General features: G+C 44.6%; 1 protein-coding gene across 2 annotated transcripts in view; it reads right to left on the reverse strand.

Moving 5' to 3' along the window:
• Positions 1 to 3,712: 3,712 nt before the first annotated feature.
• Positions 3,713 to 21,457, reverse strand: part of CCT3 (chaperonin containing TCP1 subunit 3) — a 28,932-nt gene continuing 11,187 nt past the window's right edge. For both annotated transcript variants that reach the window (XM_050753808.1, XM_050753817.1), the window contains exons 6-14: positions 19,621 to 19,738; positions 15,759 to 15,945; positions 13,800 to 13,949; positions 12,672 to 12,804; positions 12,425 to 12,506; positions 7,099 to 7,279; positions 6,001 to 6,246; positions 5,607 to 5,738; positions 3,713 to 4,048 (exon numbers count right to left, since the gene is read on the reverse strand). In XM_050753808.1, the coding sequence (XP_050609765.1) occupies positions 3,944 to 4,048; positions 5,607 to 5,738; positions 6,001 to 6,246; positions 7,099 to 7,279; positions 12,425 to 12,506; positions 12,672 to 12,804; positions 13,800 to 13,949; positions 15,759 to 15,945; positions 19,621 to 19,738 (1,334 nt within the window). In that variant the 3' untranslated portion in view covers positions 3,713 to 3,943. The remainder of the gene's footprint in view (positions 4,049 to 5,606; positions 5,739 to 6,000; positions 6,247 to 7,098; positions 7,280 to 12,424; positions 12,507 to 12,671; positions 12,805 to 13,799; positions 13,950 to 15,758; positions 15,946 to 19,620; positions 19,739 to 21,457) is intronic.

The raw sequence follows: 21,457 nt of genomic DNA on the forward strand, positions 1-21,457 counted from the left end.
TATAAAAAATACAAATATTAGCTAGGCATGTAATCCCAGCTACTCAGGAGGCTGAGACATGAAAATTGGTTGAACCCAGGAGGTGGAGGTTACAGTGAGCCAAGATTGTGCTGCTGCGCTCCAGGCTGGGTGACAGCAATTCTGTCTCTAATAATAATAATGAAATGATGATGATGTAAGAGTCTTGAACAGCTGCAGATTTTGGTATAGGGGAGTGTCCTGGAACCAATCCCTCACAGATACTGAGAGATGACTGTACATTTATCTTCTAAGATATCAACTCTAGAATCTGATAAGGGAGAATAAAAACAAGTCTTGGCTGAGTACAGAGGGCTTAAATAGCAGTCAGGAATTCAAACTCCCACAACCACCCCCAAATTACTGCTTTATGGCAGGCGACATAGGACTCGACTAAAATGTAGGAATTTGACAGAGGAAGGATCATTGGCAGAGTCAAGGACATGGGAAACTCACACTCATGGAATCAAATGTTTAGTGAATAGGGTTCATGCAGGGGAGCAGAAGTGGCCTGGGCAGCCTTTCATCACTGTTAAAATTTTTGTTTGGGCTGGGTGTGGTGGCTCACACTTATAATCCCAGCACTCTGGGAGGCCAAGGCAGGCAGATCACCTGAGGTCAGGAGTTCGAGACCAGCCTGACCAACATGGAGAAAACCTTTCCCTACTAAAAATACAAAAATAAAAAATTAGCCAGGCATGGTGGCACATGCCTATAATCCCAGCTACTCGGGAGGCTGAGGCAGGAGAATCACTTGAACCTGGGAGGCAACAAAAGTGAGACAGTCTTACTTTGTCGCCCAGGATGGAATGCAGTGTCACCATCTTGGCTCACTGCAAACTCCACCTCCCCGGTTCAAACGATTCTCTTGCCTCAGCCTTCTGAGGAGCTGGGACTACAGGCCATGCCACCACACCCAGCTAATTTTTTTTTTTCGAGACGGAGTCTCACTTTGTTGCCCAGGCTGGAGTGCAGCGGTGAGACCTCAGCTCACTGCAACCTCCACCTCCCAGGTTCAAGTGATTCTCCTGTCTCAACCTCCTGAATAGCTGGGATTACAGGTACCCACCACCAAGCTTGGCTAATTTTTGTATTTTTTGTAGAGATGGGGTTTCACCATGTTGGCTAGGCTTGTCTTGAACTCCTGGCCCCAGGTGATCCACTCGCCTCGGCCTCCCAAAATGCTGGGATTACAGGTGTGAGCCACTGCGCCCAGCCAATTTTTAAATTTTTTATAGACAGGATTTTGCCAGGTTGCCCAGAATGGTCTTGAACTTCTGGGATCAAGTTATCCTTCTGCCTCGGCTTTCCAAAGCGCTGGGATTACAGGCATGAGCTGCCACGTACAGCCTATGCTAAATCTGTACATCGCTAAGTTTTAGACAGCAAAGTGGGGCTTTGAAAGATAAACAGTCCAAAGTGATGTAACATGCCAGAAGGATTTACATAGGTTTAGAAATGGCAAAAACAACTAGAAAATAAATAAAAAGGAAAAAGAAACCAAATATTACAGATGCTTTAAAAAAGAGGTACCAATAGGCTGGGCGCAGTGGCTCATGCCTGTAATCCCAGCACTTTGGGAGGCGAAGGTGGGTGGATCACAAGGTCAGGAGATTGAGACCATCCTGGCTAACACAGTGAAACCCCATCTCTACTAAAAATACAAAAAATTAGCTGGGCGTGGTGGCAGGTGCCTGTAGTCCCAGCTACTTGGGAGGCTGAGGCAGGAGAATGGCGTGAACCTGGGAGGCGGAGCTTGCAGTGAGCTGAGATTGTGCTACTGCACTCCAGCCTGGGTGACAGAGTGAGACTCCATCTCATTAAAAAAAAAAAAAAAAAAAAAGAGGTACCAATAATAGTAAGGAAGACTATGACACTACCCAAGTGCTTAACTATTAGAGCTGACAACAAAACGAACCTAGACTGACTAAGGAACAAAGGGGAGGAAAGAATCTACAAGATGACTAGCTTTCCCAGGACTTTCATCATTTCTCAGGTGTTATGGACACTATTTCACTATCTTGTTTTACTAATTCATTTAAGAATTAACTCATCGGCCAAGTGGTGTGGCTTACGCCTGTAATCCCAGCACTCTGGAAGGCCAAGGCAGGAGGCCCACGAGGTCAAGAGATGGAGACCATCCTGGCCAACCAACATGGTGAAACCCTGTCTCTACTAAAAATACAACAAAATTAGCTGGGCATAGTGGCACATGCCTGTAGTCCCGGTTATTCGGGAGGCTCAGGCAGGAGAATTGCTTGAACCTGGGAGGCGGAGGCTGCAGTGAGCTGCGATCACCCCACTGCACTCCAGCCCAGGTGACAAAGCAAGACTCTGTCTCAAAAAATAAATAAATAAATAAAAGAATTAACTTATCTCTGAGGAGTTAAAGCTCCAAGAGAATTAAAACACTGCAATCAAAGAGGCAGAGACTTCAGCAAAAGGCAGGTAGGCTTATTTCTGAGCCCCTTGTAAAAGAGTATAGGCAGACGGCTTTGGACTGACCTAAGCAGGAAGCTAAAGCCATAGGCATCTCACAAGCCCCTTTCCATCCCACCTCAGTTCAGTCAGGATAGCCAGCAGTAAAAGCATGGCTTTGTTGGCCGGGCATGGTGGCTCACACCTGTAATCCCAGCACTTTGGGAGGATGAGGTAGATGAATCACCTGAGGTCAGGAGTTCGAGACCAGTCTAACCAACACGGAGAAACCCCATCTCTAAAGCAAGGCCTCTAGAACCACAGTGCCTACATATGAATTCCAGGTCTGCGACCCTTCGACAAGTTACATATCTATGCATTAGATTTCTTCCTCACAAAATGGGGGATAACATTACCTGTCTTAGAGGGCTGTTGTGAGGATCCATTAGTTAACATTCAAAATGACTAGAATACATCTGTTAGATAGTACTTACCTTCATTCTACCAAGTATTCAACTTAATATGACTAGGTCCTATGGTCAGGGAAGAGATAAACAAGGCTAAATGTATGAGTCATAAGGACGGACGTGAGGGTGAAAAGCCCAGTAGCCAAGTGGAACACTGAAGAAATCAAAGGATAATACCACCTAGCCTCTAGCATCGTGGGACCACTACTCAAGATTTTTTTCTCTCCTTGATAAAAACAAATGAAATTTAAATATTTTGTTTCTGCTAGCAGAAAGGCAGAGAGGTCTGACTGTGACAGGATACTGGCATGAGAATAGGCCGGAAAGCCAAAATGAAGACTGGAATCGTAAGGAACATTGGAAGAAGGCAGAGAAAAATAACTCCAGGTAAGGGGAGAATTCTGAAAACTATACGAAAAAAAAAAAAAAAGATGTTATATGTCCTTTATATGTTATATGTCCTTTATATGTTATATGTTATATACCAGAGCCCTAGGAGGTACTGGGTGTTGCTCTACACACAACCACATATGGGGAACACCCATGCTTTAGACAGGTTGCTCATTCTTTGGGTGGTGAATGCAAAATGGTGCTTCGTAAGCTTTACAGTATTATCCTTTGAACTCCAAAAGGGTCTTTCCAACCAAAATTTACTGAGAAATCTGAAGAATACTCCCTCAAGAAGGCAAAAGAGTCTGAATGCCCTCATTCCAGGTCTCCCTTCCCTCCCTAGTAAGGTTTTCTGCCTCCTCCTATTTGCCAGAAGATAAGAGAGATGGCCCAAGGTTGAAAAACACATAACAACTTTCTCAAATGACTTAGATTTAATCATCGGAAGCAAACTAAATGGAAACCTTACAATAGAGAAGAATTACATGTCAGTGTCTTTTGGAAAACTGAGCTGGGACAGAAAGGGACTGGGGGCTGCCCCCCAACCTGATCCCTTCTGAACAAAGACGTCCACAGTGTTCCTGGCACTCTGGCTCAGGAAAAGGGGAGACTCTGCTGGTTCTGTGCACTGAAGTAGCCTTGCCTAGCGCTCACTCCTGGCCAGCATCAGGAGCCCCGCCTTGCCGGCTCTGGTCATCGCCTTTCTTTTTGTGGCCTGAGACGATGTCATCAATTCGCAGTAGCAGAACTGCCGTCTAGAAGAAAAACCACAGATGCAAAGAGGTCAGCAGAGAAGGAAAGGACACTTTTCTTTCCTTTAGATCTATCACCTAGATCCTACTACAGAACTGCCATTTTGTCTGACATCTACCTTTTCAGTCTTTTATTCTTTTTTGAGATGCAGTTTCCCTCTTGCCACCCAGGCTAAAGTGCAGTGGCATGATCTCAGCTCACTGCAACCTCCGCTTCCTGGGTTCAAGCGATTCTACTACCTCAGCCTCCCAAGTATTTGGGATTACAGGCTCACACCACCATGCCTGGCTAATTTTGTATTTTTAGTAGAGACGGGATTTCTCCATGTTGGTTAGGCTGGTCTTGAACTCCTGACCTCACGTGATCCACCTACTTCAGCCTCCCAAAGTGCTGTGATTATAGGCGTGAGCCACCATGTCCCACCTTTTCAGTCCTGAATGTAAAATGCAGTTCTCAGCCAGGCGCGGTGGCACACACCTGTAATCCCAGCACTTTGGGAAGCCAAGGCAGGTGGATCACAAGGTCAGGAGTTCGAGATCAGCCTGGCCAACATGCTGAAACCCTGTCTCTACTAAAAATAGAAAAAATTAGCCGGGCGTGGTGGCAGGCACCTGTAATTCCAGCTACTTGGGAGGCTGACACAGGAGATTCGCTTGAACCCGGGAGGTGGAGGCTGCAGTGGGCCAAGACCATGCCACTGCACTCCAGCCTGGGCAACAGAGCAAGACTCCATTTCAAAAAAAAAAAAAAAAGAAAAAACAATTGCAGTTCTCCCTAAGCAAGTGATACAGCTTGTGCTATGTTATCTTGCTTTTAGTATGAGCTAAAGATAATTAGGGATTATCTTAGGTATAATACCTTGGAGGAATATTCTGCCTTCTATACGCCTCCCTTCAAGACTAGACCAGGCTGGGCATGGTGGCTCATGCCTGTAACCCCAGCACTTTGGGAGGCCAAGGTGGGCAGATCACCTGAGGTCAGGAGTTCGAGACAGCCTGGGTAACATAGTGAAACCCTATCTCTACTAAAAAATATAAAAATTAGCTGGCAGTAGTGGTGCATGCCTGTAGCCCCAGCTACTTGGGAGGCTGAGGCACAAGAATCGCTTGAACCCGGGAGGCAGAGATTGCAGTGAGCTGACATTACACCATTGCACTCCAGCCTGGGTGACAGAGTGAGACTGCGTCTCAAAAAAAAAAAAAAAAAGGCCGGGCGCGGTGGCTCAAGCCTGTAATCCCAGCACTTTGGGAGGCCGAGACGGGCGGATCACGAGGTCAGGAGATCAAGACCATCCTGGCTAACACGGTGAAACCCCATCTCTACTAAAAATACAAAAAATTAGCCGGGCGTGGTGGCGGGCGCCTGTAGTCCCAGCTACTCGGAGGCTGAGGCGGGAGAATGGCGTGAACCCGGGAGGCGGAGCTTGCAGTGAGCCGAGATCTCGCCACTGCACTCCAGCCTGGGAGACACAGCGAGACTCCGTCTCAAAAAAAAAAAAAAAAAAAAAAAAAAAAGAAAAAAAAAATTTAAACAGCATGTACATATCTTAGGGTGCCTTACCTCCACTGCTGTCTTGTAAGTCTGCAGCTTCACAGCCAATGGCTCCCATATGCCCAGTTCCTTCATGTCTACCAAAGTACCTGTCTCACCATTTACACCCCAGGTCTCACAGTTCTCCTGGGTGTGCTTGGCCTGCAATTGAAGCAAGAAGTAAAGGGGAAAATAATCGTTAACAGGAAACATCAGGTAAAAAATGAAGTAAAAAATAATGGACTGGTATGGAAGGGATAGGGAAAAATGGCAATGACAGCAAACAAGTCAAAGACTAAAAGGAGAGAAAGATTTCAAGGAATAAACTATAAAGAGAATTTGGATAGCCAGATATGAACCTTCCCCTCAGGGCAAACACAGCTTTCCCTGCTCCATCAAGAGAAAAGCTTGGAGAGGAACTCACCCGAAGAGAGGTAAGTAGACGGATGGTGCTGGCCCCACAGTTCTGGATCAGGGTACGAGGGATGACCTCTAGGGCCTGGGCAACCGCCCTGTATGGCCATTGTTCCACACCAGTCATGGCCTTGGATTTTTCTGTCAAGGCATGGGCCACAGCCATCTCGGAGGCCCCACCCCCTGGCACCAGCTGAGGGTCCAGGAGAACATTGCGACACACTTGCATGGCATCCTGGAGGTTGCGTTCTACTTCCTTGGAGAAGCAAACAGACAGTATGAAGCCAAAGCTTGATGACTCATAAAAAAAAATCAGAGGCACCAAAAGGACTTCCTAACTGCCAAAGTTAATAAACCACCAAGAAGGGCAACTAGAAAAGGTACTTGGAACCCCTGCTGGGCAGGGGAGATTATTTATCTGAGAATATGTAACTCATGACTATAATATAGGGTGGCAGGGAGTGGTAACTGCAAAGGGTTTGGGGGTATCACCCAACCATAAAGTTAGGTCTTTATCCATTATGCTAGATTAGAGCAATAACCTATCTCATCCCCTGCTAGTTATCTGGAAATAAACAGCATGTGTCTTGCTAGACAAGAGCCAAAACCTATTCCATCCCTTCCTAGCTGTATCTTTTAGGAGGTTGCATGGTGTTGTACAAACTCTCCCACTTACTAGCTATGTGCCTTTGGGAAAGTTACTTAGCCTCAACGAGGAAAAAAAAAGTAATATTTATAACTTCAACATAAAAAATAAGAAAGCAGTTGTTGCCAGGGAGGAGGAAATGAGATATCTTGTTCAAGGGGTACAGAGTCTCAGTTTTGCAAGATGAAAAAGTTCTGGAGATCTCTTGCACAAGAACGTGAATATACTTAACATTACTGAACTGTATAATTAAAATGATTAAGATGGTAAATTTTATGCTTATTACAATTTTAAAAATTTTAAATTATTTAATTTAAAAAAGGAAGCAGAAAAGGAATTTGTGGCTATAAGTCCAAATTAAATAGCTATAAATGGACCACAGAATTATTTCAGGCCCTTTGGGAAACTCTCAAGAAGTCCAGTGATCTATTTCATCTGGTCATACATCCAAGGCTGACTCACCGAGAGAATCTCTTTGCTAGCCCCCCGGAGGAGAATGGTGCAGGCCTTGGGGTCTTTGCACTCAGTGATGAATGTAAAGTATTCATCTCCAATTTTCTTGATTTCCAAGAGGCCTGCTCCTGTTCCAACATCATCTTCTCTCAGTTCCTCTGGTCGGCTGACTATCCGGGCCCCACAGGCTCTATTGGATGGAAAAGGTGGGGAGAATCAGATGATTTCAGATACTTTTACCCATTTCCCTAGTCTCTAAGGTCTGTAGTTAGGGATAAGGGCAAAAGTGGATTGCTGGAAACATCACTTAAGAGGTCTTGCCTGTCCGGTGAAAAAGATTTCCAGAGGGACAGGCACAGCGGCTCACACTTGTAATCCCAGTACTTTGGGAGGCCGGGCAGGAGGACTGCTTGAGCCCAGAAATTTGAGACCAGCCTGGGTAACGTAACAAGACTGTCTCTACAAAAAATAAAAAACTAGCTGGGCATAGTGATGCATACCTGTAGCTGCAGCTACTCAGGAGGGTGAGGTGGGGGATCCCTTGAAAACATGATACCAAGGATGCAGTGAGCTGTGACCATGCCATTGCACTCCAGCCTAGATAACAGGGTGGGACCCTATCTTAAAAAAAAAAAAAAAAAAAAAAAACCCAAAAAACAAACAAAAAAAACCACTGAAGCTGTCATTGCGTTACAGCAGCATTGCAGTTATGCCAGCAGCTGTGAAAACCCTGTGCTTTTTGAGAAATATACCTATTAATCTCATTGAAAATGCAGCTTTTATGTAGGTAAGAACAGCATACCTATATATGCTAATATGATTTGAGAAAACATGAAATCATTATGACACCTCATCAAAAAAGGAAGGTCAAAGATCTAAAGCTGGAGAATTTAATGCCAGCAAAGGATGGTTTGATAATTTTAGAAAGAGGTTTGTTTGGCTTTTAAAATGTCAAGATAACAGGAAATAGCTTCTGCTGACCAAGAAACAGCAGATATGTTCCCAGGGGCTTGGTGGCTCATGCCTGTAATCCCAACACTTTGGAAGGCCAAGCAAGGCGGGTGGATCGCTTGAGGTCAGGAGTTCGAGACCAGCCTGGTGAAACTTGTCTCTACTAAAAATACAAGAAAAAATTAGCCAGGTGTTGTGGCACACGCCTGTACTCCCAGCTACTTGGGAGGCTGTGGCAGGAGAATCGCTTGAACCTACGAAGCAGAAGTTGTGGTGAGCAAGATCGCGCCACTGAACTCCAGCCTGGGTGACTGTGAGACTCTGTCTCAAAAAAAAAAGAGAAATCATTGAGGAGAAATGGTATCTGCCTAAATACAATTTTAATGTATATGAAAGTGACCTAATCAGGAAGATTATGCCACAAATGACATTTATTAGTAAGAAAGAAAAGGGAGCACCAGGATTTTGTGCAAAGAAGTTAGCCTGTCCCTTGGAGGGTCAAGTTTATGTCTTGTGGTTGTACAACCAGGCCTGGACAATAAGAACACTTTTTCTGGATTGCTTCCATCCATGCTTTGTCCTTTAAGTCAGGAAGTACTTTTCCACAAAGGGACTACTTTTGAAAGTGCTTCTGATATTGGGCAATGCCCATGGATACCCAGAGACACATAAGTTCAACACTGAAGACATTCAAATACTCTAGACCAGACAGTCAGAGAAAAGCTTATTACACATGGTACTTCATGTAAAGAACCGTTGGCTGGGCATGGTGGCTCATGCCTTTAATCCCAGCACTTTGGGAGGCTCAGGTGGGCAGATCACGAGGTCAAGAGATCGAGACCATCCTGGCCAACATGGTGAAAACCCATCTCTACTAAAAATACAAAAATTAGCTGGGCATGGTGGTGTGCACCTGTAGTCTCAGCTACTCCAGAGGCTGAGGCAGAATTGCTTGAACCCAGGAGGCAGAGGTTACAGTGAGCCAAGATGACACCACTGCACTCCAGCCTGGCGACAGAACAAGACTCTGTCTCAAAAAAATAAAAAATAAAAAATAAAGTCAACATTATGAAAGAGAGCCCCAACAAAGAGAATATGATGAAAATATGAAAGGATTATACTACTGAAGATACCAGTTGTTATAGAAAAAGCCTTATGAAAGCCATCAAGCCCAAAACAGAAGATTTCTGCAGGAAGAAACTGTGTCCAGATGTTGTACATGACTTTGTAGGATTTATGACAGAGCCAATCAAGGAAATCATGAAAGAGACTGGATGTGGCTAAAAAAATTGGTGTGGTGGTGGTGAACAGTTTCAAGATATGAATCTTGGAAAAATTAAAGAGCTAACAGACAATACACCAGAGGAATTAACAGAAGATGACAAGCCAGGTGCGGTGGCTCACACCGGTAATCTGAGCACTTTGGGAGGCTGAGGCGGGCAGATCACCTGACGTTGGGAGTTCGAGACCAGCCTGACCAACATGGAGAAACCCCGTTTCTACTAAAAATACGAAATTAGCTGGGCATGGTGGCTCATGCCTGTAATCCCAGCTACTCGGGAGGCTGAGGCAGGAGAATCGTTTGAATCTGGGAGGCAAGAGGTTGTGGTGAGCTGAGATTGTGCCATTGCACTCCAGCGTGGGCGACAGAGCGAAACTCCGTCTCAAAAACAAAAACAACCAAACAGAAGAAGACTTGATGGACACGACTGCTTCCAAACCAGTGCCAGACGATGAGGAAGAGGACGTAGAAGAAGCAGTGCCAGAAAACAAACTGACATCAGACAATCTGGCAGAAGGCTTCTGATTATTCAAGACTGCTTTTGACTTCTTTTACAATATGGACCCTTCTATGATAGAGGCACTGAAACTAAAACAGTGGAAGAGCAACCGGTACTATACAGAAATATTTTTAGAGAAATGAAAAAGCAAAAGTCAGACAAATTACGATGTATTTTCATTGAGCTACACCGAGTGTGCCTCCTGCCCATCCTGCCTCCCCTTCCACCACTCTTCTGCCTCTGACACCCAAGACAGAAAGACCAGCCCCTATTCTTCCTCCACAGCCTATTCAACATGAAGACGATGATGACCTTTATGATGATCTACTTCCACTTAAGGCATAGTAAATGTGTTATCTCTTCCTTATGATTTTCTTTTTTTGGAGACGGTGTTTCACTCTTGTCACCTAGGCTGGAGTGCAATGGCACCATCTTGGCTCACTGCAACCTCCGCCTCCTTGGTTCAAGCGATTCTCCTGCCTCAGCCTCCTGAGTAGCTGGGATTACAGGCATGCACCACCACACTCAGCTAATTTTTGTATTATTATTAGAGATGGGGTTTCACCATGTTGGTCAGGTTGGTCTCGGACTCCTGACCTCAGGTGATCCACCTGCCTTGGCCTCCCGAAGTGCTGGGATTATAGGCATGAGCCTGTAATAAAAAAATAACATTTTATTTTCTCTAGCTTACTTTATTGAAGTGAATACAGTATATAACACATATGATGTACAAAATATGTGAGTTAATTGTGTTATTGGTAACGGTTCAGGTCAACAGTCAGCTATTAGGAGTGGGAGAGTTAAAAAATTATACATGGATTTTCAACTCCTTAGGGGCTGATTCCCCTAACCCCCAAGTTGTTCAAGGGTCAACTGTACACCTAAGGCAACTAGTCATCACTACTATAACCAGATATGGTTGAATTAAAAATATACTATGTGGTTACTAAAATTTGGACAAATTAGTTCTCATGCATATCTAACATGTACATATTTCAACTAGAGAATTAAAATGTGCAAAAAAGAAAGAAAAAATTAACATGTCTATACTATATAATGGTAATTTCTAGATACAACCCATCCTGTACAGCCCAGTTGAGTCTCCAGGCCAATAATAGGACTGTACCAAAGATGCAAACGTCAAGCAAGGAGGAAGGCGAATAAGCATGTAAGTATAGTCGGCCCTCTATATCCGCAGGTCCCGCATCCAGATTCCACCAACCAAGCATCGATAATATGGCAGGGGGGTGGGGTGGGGGGACGGACAATAATACAATGGCAAAAATAATATAAATTTTAAAGACAATACAGTATAGCAACTATTTATATAGCATTTACATTATGTTAGGCATTATAAGCAATCTAAAGGTGATTTAAAGTGTAAAGAAGGATGCGTATAGGTTATACACAAATACCATGCCATTTTATACAAGGATTAAGCATCCACAAACTTTAGTATTCAAGGGGGGATCCCAGAACCAATGCCCCATGGATATCAAGGGATGACTGCATACGTCTGACCCAAGTTTAATGAATATAGGACTAATTGCTTATTTGGCACTCCCTCCAACTCATGGGCATGTGAAGTCAACTATGTGTATGCATGTTAATACCCTTTGGGATATAAAGGTATAAAAGATGATTTGGATCTGTGATATATTATGTTGGGGTACATTTGTCAGCTTTTTAATAAATTAGTATTAAAAACGAATGAACTTTGCTGGGCATGGTGGTGCATGCCAATAGTTCCAGGTACTGGGAAGGCTGATAACAGGATGACTGCTTGAGCCCAGGAGTTTGAGACAGGCCTAGCTAATACAGCAAGACCTCGTCTATTAAAAAGAATGGGGGCCGGGCGCGGTGGCTCAAGCCTGTAATCCCAGCACTTTGGGAGGCCAAGGCGGGCGGATCACAAGGTCAGGAGATCGAGACCACAGTGAAACCCCGTCTCTACTAAAAATACAAAAAATTAGCCGGGCGCGGTGGCGGGCGCCTGTAGTCCCAGCTACTCAGGAGGCTGAGGCAGGAGAATGGCGGGAACCCGGGAGGCGGAGCTTGCAGTGAGCCGAGATCGCGCCACTGCACTCCAGCCTGGGCAACAGCGTGAGACTCCGTCTCAAAAAAAAAAGAAGAATGGTCTCTGAGCACAGACATCAGTGCAAAAGTAGTGAATGCAATCTAGAGTTGCATAAAACAGCAGTTAAGGATGTAGTTGAGGAAACTGATGGTTCTGCTATAATCCAGGCCACTTAAAACAGGCTATTCTGGAAATGTTCATTCAAAAATCATCATAATGACATTAAAAAAAAACCTCTTTGATAGGCAGTTATTTAGAAATGTAATGGACACCCACCAAGGTAGCAATTACAGATGTCTAAGCACGAGCTGCTCACTAATGGTTAGGGGCAGCACAGATGAGACTCATGCAGTAAATAACCATTGGACTAGAGGACTTCTGAAGAGGGCAGGCAGCTAAGCCAAGGTTATTTCCACCTGTTACTGTATCCTTTATTAAACCTTTTCAGGTAATGATGACTATGTTATACAACTACAAAAAGGAAACACACGGGAAGAAAAGTCTTATTTTTACCTGGCCTACTCACCTAGCGATGCGATTATTGTCTGTCTTCCGGACTCTGCGGATGGCTGTGATATTGGCCCGCATGAGGTAGTGCTGAGCTAAATCTACAAATCCAAGAGTACAGATGTCAAACTGGGTTCTGAACTGGTTTTATAATCAAAGTACTCTAACCATCATGCTATTACGCCTCTGCCAAACATGAGGGGAAAAAACAAATCACCCACCCTCATCTACCTCAAAGGTAGGCTGGAAAAATTAACAAGTCCCACCTGAGATGCCCTTTTCGGTGATGACCACATCGGGTTTCAGTTGGATAATGTCCTCACAGAGCTGCTGGATGTACTCTTCTTCCATTTGGAGAATTCGGGTGAAGTCTTCCTCTCGTGTAATCTCAATGTCAGTCTATGTGGTAAAGGAAAGACACGATTTTAAAATCCCTGGACTGGTGAAGCTCTAAGGGTCCTACTATACTCCCTCCACCCACGTCTCCCACGTATCTCAGACTCAGAATTATGTTAAAGCCATGACCTCAATACCTCTGTAAGCCAATTTAGCTCTAGTTATATCATTATAAAACAACCAGAACTGAAAGTCACACAGCAATTAGTGTTGAGTCTGGCCTTTCTACTCTGACCACCCAGTCCAATCCTACATCTGTCCTGGCAATGTGCATGAAAATTCCAGGCCTTAATTCTTCCCACTAACTGATTCTTGTTCTTTCCAAATGTGATGGAGCCTTGTGAGCCTCCTGCACCCTAGATTTTTTTTTTTTTTTTTTTTTGAGACAGGTCTTACTGTTGCTCAGGCTGGAGTTCAGTGGTGTGATAACAGCTCCCTGCACCCTTGACCTTCTGGGTTCAAGAATCCTCTTGCTTCAGCCTCCTTAGTGGTGGGGACTACAGGCATGTGCCACCACGCCCAGTTAATTTTTTTAAATAAAGACAGTATTCGCCATGTTGCCTAGGCTGGTCTTGAACTCTTGGGCTCAAGCCATCCACCCACCTTAGCCTCCCAAAGTGCTAGGATTATAAGTGTGAGCCACTGCATCCAGCTGAAATTCTCCTTTAGTACTTCAAAGCTGAATTAACTCCTACCTTATGTTCCCCTGGTACATTAGGAAAGGTCGCATGATAGTATAAAACAAGCCAAACACGACCAGGTTCAAATCTTGATTTTGGCCAATACCAGCTGTATTCCTTGAGCAATTAACCTAACTTGTCTGAGCTTCAGATCCCTCATCTATAAAATGGAATCAATACCAACTAAAGGACTGTTCTAAGAGTCAGTGTACACTATGCACCCAGAAGGCATGCAGTAAACATACCTTTTATTTCTGTTGTTCATATTTGTAGTCAGATTCTTGCATCTACTTTAAGGAACAAGGCCAAGAACCTTACCTGGCTTTCTCCTTTCTTGTATTCCAGAGAAGAATCCAAAAGCACAATGCGAGGGTTCTTGATATAGCGCCGCATGCGTGGATGGGTCACATCCTTGTTAATCATGACTCCACGCAAGACACAGGAGTCTTCAATGATGCCCCCAGGTATCTGAACAAAAGACAACTGCACTTTATAATCCACAATCAAGAGACAATTTCTTAATTTCCTTCCCAGATGTTCATCTTTCCCAAATAGCCACTGTTTCAGGTTTCTAAAGTTCCTTTCTTTGATGAAGTTCAAAAATATGGTTGGAATCACGTTTTTTCCCCACTAGGAAATACACCAATTTTAGACCATGACACTCAACTTGAAGGTCAGCTGAGACCCACAGAAATTCAATGACTTGACAAAAGACTTAGAGGGGCTTATGAGTCAGGCACAATGGCTCACACCTAAAATCCCAGCTACTCAAGAGGCTCAGGCAGGAGGATCCCTCGAGGCTGGGAGTTCGAGACCAGCCTGGGCAACACATTGAGACCCAATTGCTATTTAAATAAATAAGGGCTTAGGTCTCTCCAATTAAAAAAAAAAAAAAAAAAAAAAAGCTACCAGAGAATTTTAGGCTTGGGGCTCCATCTACTGGCCACAAGCTATACTACTAAACTTTTTGATCTTAATGAAACTTAGTAGAGGAGAGAAAGCTTTCTGGGGCTTACCATTATAATAGTACTATATAATAGAGCCCTTGTTAAGCTTATATCCTGATCAAATGACTGATGTATGCAAATACACAAACATGGAGACACCAATAAGCCTGTCCCTTGTCCTTATAAACCTTGTGTAGGGATAGCAGTGAAGGTAACAACAAAATTATTTCAGGATGGTAGCCTCTTTAGGTTTTTGTTTCCAGGCAGCAAGTATAGTTCTTTCCCGTTTTTTTTTTTTTTTGAGACAGAGTCTTGCTCTGTTGCCCAGGCTAGAGTGCAGTGGCGCAATCTCAGCTCACTGCAAGCTCCGCCTCCTAGGTTCACGCCATTCTCCTGCCTCAGCCTCCAGAGTAGCTGGGACTACAGGCTCCCACTACCACGTCTGGCTGATTTTTTGTATTTTTTTTTTTTTTTTTAGTAGAGATGGGGTTTCACTGTGTTAGCCAGGATGGTCTCGATCTCCTAACCGCATGATCCACCCACCTCAGTCTCCCAAAGTGCTGGGATTACAGGCGTGAGCCACCGCGCCCGGCCAATTCTTCCCAGTTCTAATTAAAGGTACCTTGTTCTGGCCAGGTGCAGTGGGTCACCCTGTAATCCCAGCACTTTGAGAGGCCAACATGGGCGGATCACCTCAGGTCAGGAGTTCAAGACCATCCTGGCTAACACAGTGAAACCCCGTTTCTGCTTAAAATACAGAAAGAAATTAGCTGGGTGTGGTGGCGGGCATCTGTAATCCCAGCTATTTTAAAGGCTGAGGCAGGAGAATCACTTGAACCCGGGAGGTGGAGGCTACAGTGAGCTGAGATTGCACCACTGCATTCTAGCCTCTGGGCGACAGAGCAAGACTCCATATCAAACAAACAAACATACCTAGCCCTGATTTAAAACTATTTCATTCAAGTAGGATGCGATGGCTTATGCCTGTAATCCCAGCACTTTGGGAGCCTGAGGTGGGAGGATCACCTGAGGCCAGGAGTTCAAGACCAGCCTGGGCAACATGAGACCCTCATCTCCACAAAAAGAAAAAAAAAAAATAGCTGGGCACAGTGGCATGTGCCTGTAGTCCTAGAAAATCAGTGGATTTGCTTGAGGCCAGGAGTTTGAGGCTGCAGTGGGCTATGACTGTGCCACTGTACTCCAGCCTGGGCAACAGGGTGAGACTCTGTCTCAAAAACAAAACAACACTAAAAACAAACTATTTCCTCACAAGTGAGATGACTCATGCTAAGATATAATTTGACCCAATGTATACACTGTGAAAGTTTACCTTTTCCACTTTTGCGTATTTTTTTATGTCAATCTCTTTCCGACCATTCTCCTCAAACTGTACCGTCTTGACAGCATCCAGGGCAATGTTGCAAGCCAAAGATGACCATCGACTGATGGCTTTGGTAGTAATGGAGCTGTTGATGATGTTCAGCATCATATCACTGTCATTGATGTCGACTGGGATACTAGAGAAAGAAAACCAGACGATATGTGAAGAAGGCATGTTAGATATGTAGAGATGTGCCTCATCTATACCGCAGTGACTATAATAATGGACCAAGAGGCAGAACATGGGGACTTGTTCTTTTGGAGGAAACAAAAAGGACATTAGGAGGTAACCTTTATCCATTCCTCTGCCTTTCAGCAAGATTACAACTCATCTGTAGAAGGTGCCTTAATTCCCTGAGCAACCCTTTACACTTACATACAAAGATTATAGTAAAATAATTTGTTCCTTATCTTCTGCTTCAACCAAGTAAACTTTTCAACTTTTACAACTCAGATCAAGACACTTTTTTTCTATGAAACTCTATCCTGTAACTAGCTAACTTTAAGAGTTTCATCAATCATTCATTTTGAACAGCAAATTTTATTTTTTAACTCATGGTGTGCCACAGTGGTCAAAGATGACCACCAACTGGTCATCTTTGTGTTTTTATGTTACTGTAAACACATTTTATGTATTTTCCATTTTTATATTAATTTCAGTCTCTCCTCACAAGATACTTTCGCATAATGCTAAAATATCTTTTTTGGCCGTGCACAGTGGCTCACACTTGTAATCTCAGCACTCTGGGAGGCCAAGGCAGGCAGATCGCTTGAGGTCAGGAATTCGAGACCAGTCTGGCCAATATGGTGAAACCCCAGCTCTATTAAAAATACAAAAATTAGCCAGGAGTGGTGGCCTGTGCCTGTTGTCCCAGTTACTCTGGAGGCAGAGGTTACAGTGACCTGAGATCGTGTTACTGCACTACAGCCTGGGCGACAGAGATTCCGTCTCAAAAAAAAAAAAAACACCACCAAAATAAACCAAATTCCTCTTTTAACAGTGAAAGGCACATAATATACCAATTATTAAATGGTTGAATTATGGACTTTTGGGAAGAAGCAATGACTCCAAAAGTAGTATCTAAGATAAAGGGGGCTGGGTGCCATGCTTCACACCTATAATCTCAACACTTTGGAAGACTGAGGAGAGCTTGAGGCCAGGAGTTCAAAATCAACCTGGGCAACATAGTAAACCTTATCTCTATGAAAAATAAAAAAAAATTAGCAGGGCGTGATGGACACATCTGTAGTCCTAGCTACTTGGGAGGCTGGGGCAGGACTGTTTAAGGCCAGGAGCCGGAGGCTGCAGTAAGCTGTGATTGCACCACTGCACTCCAGCTTAGGCAACAGAGTGAGACCATATCTCTAAAAAATAAATTTTTGGGGAGGCCGAGGTGGGTGGATCACCTGAGGTCAGGAGTTTGAGACCAGACTGACGAATATGGTGAAACCCCATCTCTACTAAAAATACCAAAATTAGCTACGTATGGTGGTATGCACCTGTAGTCCCAGCTACTTGGGAGGCTGAGACAGGAGAACTGCTTGAACCCAGGAGGTAAAGGCTGCAGTGAGCCAACATCGTGCCACTGCACTCCAGCCTGGGCAACAGAGCAAGACCCCCCACTCCCCCCCAAAAAATGTTTTTACATAAGACTAAAGTGTTCTAGGTAGGCAATTTTTACTTGATTAAAAAATATATATTTTGGGCCAGGCACGGTGGCTCATGCCTGTAATCTCAGCACTTTGGGAGGCCAAGGCAGGCAGTGGGCAGATCACCTGAGGTCAGGAGTTTGAGACCAGCCTGACCAACTTGGAGAAAAACCCCATCTCTACTAAAATTACAACACTAGCCAGGCCTAGTGGCACATGCCTATAATCCCAGCTACTCAAGAGGCTGAGGCAGGAAAATTGCTTGAAGCCAGAAGGCAGAAGTTGAGGTGAGCCGAGATCCAGCCACTGCATTCCGGCCTGGGCAACAAGAGTGAAACTCCATCTCAAAAAAAAAAAAAGCTTTCTAAGGGTGCAGCTCCACACAATAAAATCTCTAGGTACCTCTACATTCTCACAGAGCTTACTGCATAAAAATAATTAAACATTTCATTCCTTAAGTGTGCCAGACAAAGATATTAGTATACAACTTGTTTAAGAGCAGGCAGTATATGGCTGGGCGCGGTGGCTCACGCCTGTAATCCCAGCACTTTGGGAGGTCAAGACAGGTGGATCACCTGAGGTCGGGAGTTCGAGACCAGCCTGACCAGCATGGAGAAACCCCGTCTCTACCAGAAATACAAAATTAGCTGGACGTGGAGGTGCATGCCTGTAATCCCAGCTACTTAAGAGGCTGAGACAGGAGAATCGCTTGAACCCGGGAGGCGGAAGTTGCGGTGAGCCGAGATCGCGCCATTGCACTCCAGACTAGGTAACAAGAGCAAAAACTCCATCTTAGGAAAAAAAAAAAAAAAAAGCGCAGACAGTATAATATAAACCTCACCAAATTACTAAATACTTATGCATCTAGTGACTCAACCATATGAGTAGAACATTTAAATAAAGAAAAGAAAAAAACAAACAAACTATTTCCAGTCAGGCATGAAAAAAAGAATACATTATCGATTTTTATTTTTTTTTGAGACAGAGTTTTGCTGTTTGCCCAGGCTGGAGTGCAATGGCGTGATCTTGGCTCACCACAACCTCCGCCTCCCGGGTTCAAGTGATTCTCCTGCTTCAGCCTCCTGAGTAGCTGGGATTACAGGCGCATGCAACCACGCCTGGCTAATTTTTGCATTTTTAGTAGAAATGAGGTTTCACCATGTTGGCCAGGCTGGTCTCGAAATCCTGACCTCAGGTGATCCACCCACCTTGGTCTCCCAAAGTGCTAAGATTACAGGCATGAGCCACCGCGCCCAGTCCAGGTCTTACTTTTTATTTTCTTGAGACAGTCTCACTCTGTCGCCTGGGCTGGAGTGCAGTGGCACAATCTCAGCTCACTGCAACCTCCTGGGTCCAAGCAATTCTCCTGCCTTAGCCTCCTGAGTAGCTGGGATTACAGGCACCTACCACTATGTGCAGCTAATTTTCTCCACTTTTAGTAGAGACGAAGTTTCACCATGTTGGCCAGGTTGGTCTCTAACTCCTGACCTCGTGATCCGCCCACCTTGGCCAAAGTGCTGGGATTACAGACAGGCACGAGCCACCGGGCCCTGCCAAGTTTTACTTTTTAAACAAAAACGTTTATTCAAGACCTGCTCTACATGACTCCACACGATGTTAAACCTTAACTAAAATTCCCTGAAGCTAGAGGTAATATATGCTTTTTTTTTTCTTCTGAGACAGAGTTTCACTATTATTGCCTAGGCTGGAGTGCAATGGAGAGATCTTGGCTCACTGCAACCTCCGCCTCCTGGGTTCAAGCAATTTTCCTGCCTCATCCTCCCGAATAGCTGGGATTACAGGTGTGCGCCACCCATACCCGGCTAATTTTTTTTTTTTTGAGACAGAGTCTTGCTCTGTTACCAGGCTGGAGTACAATGGGGTTCTCTCAGCTCACTGCAACCTCTGACTCCTGGGTTCTGGAGATTCTCCTGCCTCAGCCTCCCGAGTAGCTGGGACTACAGACATGTGCTACCATGCCCAACTAATTTTTTGTATTTTTAGTACAGATAAGGTTTCACCATGTTGGCCAGGAAGGTTTCGATCTCCTGACCTCATGATCCACCCACGGAGGCCTCCCAAAGTGCTGGGATGACAGGCGTGAGCCACCAATTCTGGCCAGTATCATATTTGATACTACCTATTTCTTGCCCCCAAGATACCTGATTTTCTTTAGGGTGCTGATCATATCATCCAATGCCTTGCGGTAAGCACTGATCACCACTGTTGGGTGCATCTGCTGCTCCAGGAAGTGCTCAGCTACAGATAGCATTTCCCCTGCTGAAAAAGATATAAGCACCACAGTAATATTTAAAAGTATCTGGATAACAAGGCAAGTAACTTCATTATTCTTCCAAAAAATACTCTCCTAAATCAGACTCTCCCAAAAGATATGACATTTGGCCATTCATACTATTCCAAATTTTACACTTTGTGTAAGACAGGGCAATTCATACAGAAAACATCCTTGCTGTCCATTTTTTAAAAGACCAGGCTGGGCATGGTGGCTTATACCTGTAATCCCAGAAATTCAAGATCAGCCTGGGCAACATAGTGAGACCCTGTCTTTACAAAAAAAATTAAAATTTAGCTTAGTGTGGTTGTACGAGCCTGCGGTCCCAGCTACTCAGGAGGCTGAAGTTAAGAGAACCACTTGAGCTTGGGAGGTTGACAGTGCAATAAGCCTTGACTGCACCACTGCACTGGGTGACAGAGTGAGACCCTGTCTCAACAAATAAAATGATGAAAGAATGATTCCAGGGCTTACTTACTCTCTTGATCTTTTTAGTTTTTTTTTTTTGAGGAGTCTCGCTCTGTCACCCTGGCCGGAGTGCGGTGGCGCAGTCTCTGCACACTGCAACCTCTGCCTCCCAGGTTCAAGCGATTTTCCCGCCTTAGCCTCCCAAGTAGCTGGGATTACAGGCATGCACCACCACACCCAGCTAACTTTTGTACTTTTAGTAGAGATGGGTTTTACTATGTTGGTTGGCCAGGCTGGTCTCGAACCAGGTGATCTGTCTGCCTTGGTCTCCCAAAGTGCTGGGATTACAGGCGTGAGCTACTGCACCTGGCCTTCTCTTGATCTTTCTAAAAAAAAATTTCCCTAAAGGCAATAAAATAAAGAAAAATGCACAAAAGAAAAACTGACTTGTTTATTAGTACCTTAATACCTTAGGATCTAGTCAAACTGCTGGAACTAAAAACAAAACACACAAAAACTTACATTTGAAAGAATATTCAGGGTTGGATGCGGTGGCTCACACCTGTAATCCCAGCACTTTGGGAGGCTAGGGTGAGTGGATCACTTGAGCCCTGAAGTTTTTAGGCCAGCCTGAGCAACATAGCAAAACCCTGTCTCTACAAAAAAAATTCAATTAGCCAGGTATGGTGGCATTTGCCTGTAGCTACTTGGGAAGCTGGGTTGGGAAGCTCATTGAGCCTAGAAGGTCAAGGCTGCAGTGAGCCGTGATCACGCTACTGCACTCCAGCCTGGGCAATAGAGCAAGATTTTGTTTCAAAGAAAGAAAAAGTTAAAATTTAAAAATGTGCACAATTAAGGCTGGGTGTGGTGGCTGACGTCTGTAATCCTAGCACTTTGGGAGGCCAAGGCAGATGGATTACCTGAGGTCAGGAGTTTGTGACCAGCCTGGCCAACATGGTGAAACCCTGTCTCTACTAAAAATACAAAAATTAGCCGGGCATGATGGCAAGTGCCTGTATTCCCAGCTACTTGGGAGGCTGAGGCAGGAGAATCGCATGAACCAGGGAGGTGGAGGCTGCAGTGAGCCAAGATTATGACATTGCACTCCAGCCTAGGTGACAGAGTGAGACTCCATCTCAAAAAAAAAAGAAAAAAAGGCCGGGCGCGGTGGCTCAAGCCTGTAATCCCAGCACTTTGGGAGGCCGAGACGGGTGGATCACGAGGTCAGGAGATCGAGACCATCCTGGCTAACATGGTGAAACCCCGTCTCCACTAAAAAATACAAAAAACTAGCCGGG

The sequence above is a fragment of the Macaca thibetana genome, chromosome 1, assembly GCF_024542745.1.
Source record: "Macaca thibetana thibetana isolate TM-01 chromosome 1, ASM2454274v1, whole genome shotgun sequence".
In the NCBI taxonomy this organism is placed as follows: domain Eukaryota; kingdom Metazoa; phylum Chordata; class Mammalia; order Primates; family Cercopithecidae; genus Macaca; species Macaca thibetana.